We start from the raw sequence: 6039 nt of genomic DNA on the forward strand, positions 1-6039 counted from the left end.
CACTCTGAGCGATGTAATACTAGTGGAACGGTGTTTCATTGGTGTTATATCAGACTTGCATACTACACCATGCAGTGGTATGCCGGGTCACCACATTCATGATCTCAGAGATGATTTTGCTCTTAAGGATTTGGGACCCCTTAACTTCTTTTTGAGCATTGAGGTAAAGCAGACTCATGATGGTCTTCGGCTCACTCAAAAAAAATATGATGTTGATATACTTACTAAAGTTGGTATGCTTTAATGTACTACTGCACCCACACCTTTGTCCTCCAGTGAAACATTATCACTGGTTCAAGGAGATCCCCTTGGACCTGAGGATAACACACAGTATAGTAGCATTGTAGGTGCTCTGCAATATCTGACATTGACAAGACCTGACATATCTTTCTCAGTTAATAAGGTCTGCCAGTTTTTGCATGCTCCTACTACCTCTCATTGGTCAGTTGTGAAAAGGATCCTGAGATATATCAAAGGAACTCTGAAGGTTGGTCTTACATTTAGAAGATCATCTTCATTATTGCTGAGTGTTTTTTCAGATGCAGATTGGGCAGGTTGTCCTGATGACAGAAAATCTACTAGACGCTTTGTTGTATTTCTTGGACCAAATCTCATTTCATGGAGTGCTAGGAAGCAAGCCACAATGTCACGATCCAGTAGTGAAACTGAATACAAGGCAATTGTTGCTGCTACAACTGAGTTGATATGGGTTGAGAATCTACTTAAGGAGCTTGGTATAAAACTGAGGCAAAGACCATGTCTATGGTGTGATAATTTGGGAGCTACATATCTATCTGCTAATCCTGTTTTTCATGCCAGGACAAAGCATATCGAGATAGATTTCCACTCTGTTCGAGAAAGAGTTGCAAATAAAATGCTTGATGTTAGGTTTATTTCCAGCAAAGATCAACTTGCTGATGGCTTTACAAAAGCTCTTCCTGTAAAACTTTTAGATGCTTTCAGGACTAATCTCAACCTCACCCAAGGTTTAGATTAAGGGGAGTGTTAGACATTGTAATATGTATATGTACTGGGTATAGGGTAGTACCCTACCCCTCTACGTATAATCCTTGTAAGCCACGGTTGAGGCTTTTCCAACCCAATATAACACGTATCCGATGCGACCCGCACGGATCATATCTAGTCCACTAATTCATGCTTTATGATCTGTTGCTAATATAGCAAGTAATCAATACGTTATATATACACGTGGGATACATTTTGCATACAAATATGAATACACGTTTGGTGGGTCAGGGTCTTTATGTGCTGACAGATGCAGCAGCTAGCAGCAGGTACGGACTACGGAGTTGTACCGATGAATTAAAGCTCTGGCACATGGATTTTCAAACACCCCGAGTTAGTATGATTTAATTCTAAATGCAGTTGCTTTGCGTACTGTTTTCAAACACCCCGAGTTAGTATGATTTAATTCTAAATTCTCTGAGTGGACTTGTTTTCAACCTCGCGCGTACCCGGGTTCCGTTCAGTGTTTTCGGTACCCGATGGCTTCAACGAGCCTATCGTTTCCGCCACAAACTTCCACAATGTCCTCTTGTTCGTATACGCGTTTCTGCCGGGCCCCCACTGTTACACCAACCCTGAAAGGATACCACCTTTGTGCAACATATCTCCTCATTGAGCTGTTGCTAGGATCCTGCACAAAGCAAAGAAGAGGGAAGCTAGCAAAGGCACCTCGCAACAATCCTCGCCGGGAAGCTAGCTAGCCAGCTTTCACACAGGACTAGACCGCCACAGACTCAACTAGCTACTCTGCCCGGGCCACCCGTCGACCGATCGGAGCTGGGGAGATCTGGCCTCTGGGCGTCGATCGAGCTGAAGGAGACGACCATGTCCGGTGAGTCAACCCTTAATCTTCACTTCCTCGGTGCAACTCCTCACATCGTGCTCTCACTTCCCTCAGATAGGCAGGTTGAACATGGACTAGCTAGTGGTCGGTGAAGTTCACTGCAAGCTTTAGTGCTTTTTCTGAAGGTGCTTATCAGGAGAATATATAGCCAAGGAGGAACAATTCATGGCAGAATCTGCTGTCAGAATCGTGGTTGGGAGCGTGGGCAATCTCGCTGTTCAAGAGACCAAATTCTTATGCGGAGTCAACCTTGAAGTGGGGTTCCTGAAAGATGAGCTGATGCGGCTGCAAGCCTACCTGAGAGATGCCGACAGCAAAAGGAGATCAGGAAATGAAAGAGTTTCTGTTTTAGTGAGCCAGATTAGAGCTGCAGCGTACGAGGCTCAGAATGTTATTGAAGCTGCAGATTACATGGATAAAAGAAACAGGCAGAAGATGGGATTCATGGGCGCCATTTCAAGGTATGCTCGCTTACCAAGTGACTTGGCGACCCTTCGAAAAGTTGGTGCTGAAATCCAACACGTGAGAAGGAAGCTCAATGAGATATTTCAAAGTGCGGATCGTCTGAAAATTGATTTGGATAATATTGTTGTAGTTGAAAATGAGTTTCCACAAGATTGCAATCAGTTTCACCCGAGTTTTGATGATGATCTTGTCCTAGTTGGTTTTGAGGATGAGCATGAAGAAGTAGTAGATAAATTAGTTGATAATGAGAAGATGCTAAGTGTTGTCTCCGTGGTTGCCATGGGTGGGGCAGGGAAAACAACGCTGGCTAAAAAAGTCTACACATCATCTAGAGTCAAACAACACTTTGAAGTAGCTGCATGGGTGACCGTGTCTCAGACATTCAAGGGCATTGATTTACTCAAGGATATCATGAAACAAATAACAGGGGGCGCATATGATTCAACGAATCTTATGCAGGAGTTTGATGTCGGAAAGAAGATTAGGGATTTTTTGTTTAAAAAGAGATACTTAGTAGTTCTCGATGATGTGTGGGAAACAGACACATGGGACCAATTAAATAGAACAGTTGAAGCCTTTCCAAATGAAGATAATGGTAGTAGATTACTGCTAACCACACGGAAGGTAGATGTTGCAAATCATGTTGAAAGGCCAACCCATGTTCATGCTCTGAAGCACTTAAACGAAGATAAAAGTTGGAAACTATTTTGTAGCAAAGCTTTTCCATCATACAAAAGGTCTGTCATGCGTGACGTGGCTGAGTTTCAAAAAATCGGGAGAAAACTAGCAAGCAAATGTGATGGATTGCCACTTGCGCTTTCTGTTTTGGGTGCTTATCTATCAAAGAATTTGAGTATACAATCATGGTCTAATGTATTACTAGGTTGGCCGTCGACCAAAAATGTAGATATGATGCGAGGCATACTAGCTCGCAGTTACAAGGACTTGCCAAATCATCATCTAAAGTCATGTTTCTTTTATCTCGCTTCTTTTCCTGAGGATTTTCAAATAAAAGTCTCTGTTCTTATCAAACTATGGATAGCCGAAGGCTTCGTTCCGCTTGCACCAAAACATAAACAGGAAGAAACAGCACACATGTATGTAGCTGAGCTAGCTCAAAGAAGTTTGGTACAGGTTACTAGAAGAAGCATGGCACATGGATGGATTGAGGAAATAAGGGTTCATGATATTTTCAATGTTTAAAATAGCCGGCTACAGAATATAGCCGCGGCCTCCCAAAACAGCTATAGCCCGGCTATAGCCTGGCTATAGCCGGCTATTTAAGGACTTTAACACCTTTTAGCGGGCTAATGCAGTTAGCCGCACCATGCGGGAAAGGCTATAGCGGGCTATAGCCCGGCTATAGCCGGCTATTTTAAACTATGGATATTTTACATGAGTGGTGCATAGAAGAGGCAAGACAAGATAGTTTTCTTGAAGTCCTCCACGAAATTTCAGGTCATGTTGCTTTTCATATACTCCCTCCATTCCACGAAATATCTTCGTAGGACGGATGGATTACTTATGTTTTGTATTTTAGTAGTACTGAAATTCCATAAAATCCACTCCTAAGACACCAATTTAATTTAGTCCTCTATTAAAATTAACGCTCATTTACTTACCTTGAGTGTATAAACTGTTTTATTTTTATCTACTCAATTTTGTTAATTTTTTATTCGAGGAGCACCATTACCTCACATACATATCAGTGTTTTTTTTTCAGAGAACTGCCAAAACTATCCTGATAGAGAAATTAGTGTATACACAGATGTTGTCAAAATTTTCAAATTAGAAATCAGTGTTTTACCGTTGTTGAACACTTGAAGGTGCACCCTAACTGAATGGTGTAGGAGAATATGCCTCCCTGTAATTGGCAATGTCGAGAAATCTCTCATTGATATATGTCCTGATTATATGGCCTTATGCTGACAAACGTTAAATGGAAAACAATTGCAGGACAAGTCAGTGGACAGTCAACTGATATGATGATACCATATCGTTCTTCTTATCAAGTATTGGATGGTCATATTTTGCAGGCAGCACCTAATCTCCGAGCTCTGATTGGCTTTCAACTTCGATCAATATCTCTCCTTAAACTCAGATTTCTCCGAGTTCTTCATATTGAAAGATCAAGGGTAGGGGATTTCACTAGTGCAATTGGTGGGTGTATTCACCTAAGATGCCTCATGTTGATTAGATGTGAAGACGTTACTCTCCCTTCCTCAGTCGGACAACTCCTTTACTTGCAAACTATTGATATGACTGGCACACACTCAGCAATACCAAAATCGTTGTGGGATATCCCTTCTCTAAGGCATGTTTGCCTTTCTAATGGATTTTCTCCACCAAAGCGTCTTCAACAAAAGGAGCTCCAGACATTCCAATTAGAACTTGGATCTTCTAACAGTAAATGCTACAATCTTAACATGGTGAAGTTTTTGAGCAAAATGACTCAACTAACAACCTTGTCGTTGAGGTCGAAAAAATATCAATATATGCTCGTTGAAATGATGACTGTAATTGCAAACATGCCACGCCTGGTTGATGTTCACCTCTACAGATTGAGTGTGCTTGATACACTCCCCGAGAGCCATCACTTCCCACAAAACCTACGAAGTTTCGATCTATCTGCCGTTAGAATTGAACAAGACCCGATGACGGTGTTGGACAAGCTTCATTGTCTGGTGGTTCTGAAGTTGGAGGGGTACAGCGGCCGAACCATCTCATGCTCTACTCCAGGCTTTCCTTGTTTGCAGAACTTACAACTCATTAACTTTCTTTATCGAAAAAATTAACTTTCTTTACGCTGAGGAGTGGAAGATCGAGACTGGGGCCATGCCAAAGCTCTCTCACCTGACACTCAAGTGGTTCACTAGTTTGAGAAACCTCCCCGAGGGGTTGTTACACCTTCCATCTCTCAGTAAGGTGGAAGTAGACAGTTCTTATGCTGGAGACGAAAGGGTGTTGAAGGAGCTGCAGCAGAAAGGATGCAAGGTAAGAATTCCGTCCATCCTGCCCTCACCATCCTGTCCTAGTTCATTTTATTTTCAGTGATTAATTTCACTTCTTCTGTCCGCGTTCTGTACAAGGATGGAAAGAGACGCTCATATTTAGTTTTATTGGTTTTGTTCGTGGCTTTGCTCTCTATCTTTCCCAGATGCCTTGCTTGTTCGGAGTGAAACTATCTTACATTCTCTTTCTAATTTGCAGGTGATAAAAAGAAGTGTTTAGGCATGTTATTGTTCCCTGGATTCCGAAAGCATTCTTCGACGACAAGAGATGTTGTTTCCAAAACAAGGATGTGTTTGCTTAATTCTGCAGCTCTATCCGTCATGCGTCTAACAGTCTCGTTTGATCAGATATGCCTATTGAGTTTTTTGATTCCACTGTAATAGATAAGATTGGATAACCGGTTTAACCAAACTGGCGTGTTCTGTATTCATGGTGAGCAGAGCACTCACTTTAGTATCAACTCATGTAATGCGTGTCTAATCTAGGCTTTCAGAGGATCATATATTGTATGTTTATAACCGAGGATTTATATGTCGTGCACGTTTATGGATCGTGATACTCTCACTCAGTTCAAAGTTTTAGACCGAGATATCACTCCTTTTGCTTCCAGGTTGGTGGGAAGGGAATCGTTCATTTCCGGTTATTTTATCAATGAACTTTAGCTCTTCATAGCATTTTATTCACCAACTTTC

General features: G+C 41.8%; 1 protein-coding gene across 1 annotated transcript; it reads left to right on the top strand.

Annotated features, from left to right (window-relative positions):
* Positions 1 to 643: 643 nt before the first annotated feature.
* On the top strand, positions 644 to 5654 carry LOC124673020 (putative disease resistance protein At1g50180). Its single transcript, XM_047209156.1, has 7 exons — positions 644 to 986; positions 2007 to 2918; positions 3468 to 3530; positions 3731 to 3793; positions 4292 to 4902; positions 5147 to 5329; positions 5546 to 5654. Exons 1-7 carry the CDS (start codon positions 644 to 646, stop codon positions 5564 to 5566), a joined length of 2196 nt encoding a protein of 731 aa, XP_047065112.1. The 3' UTR covers positions 5567 to 5654.
* The last annotated feature ends 385 nt before the right edge of the window (positions 5655 to 6039 follow it).

This window comes from Lolium rigidum, chromosome 7 (genome assembly GCF_022539505.1).
Source record: "Lolium rigidum isolate FL_2022 chromosome 7, APGP_CSIRO_Lrig_0.1, whole genome shotgun sequence".
Lineage (NCBI taxonomy): Eukaryota > Viridiplantae > Streptophyta > Magnoliopsida > Poales > Poaceae > Lolium > Lolium rigidum.

What these genes read in the sequence shown, in the direction of transcription:
- LOC124673020 (XM_047209156.1), top strand. Translation starts at nt 644, where the DNA reads ATGTCACGATCCAGTAGTGAAACTGAATACAAGGCAATTGTTGCTGCT. An exon ending in AAGGGTTCATGATATTTTCA is followed by an intron (nt 3,531 to 3,730) that starts ATGTTTAAAATA and finishes TGGATATTTTAC; the next exon opens with ATGAGTGGTGCATAGAAGAG. An exon ending in AGTCCTCCACGAAATTTCAG is followed by an intron (nt 3,794 to 4,291) that starts GTCATGTTGCTT and finishes AAACAATTGCAG; the next exon opens with GACAAGTCAGTGGACAGTCA.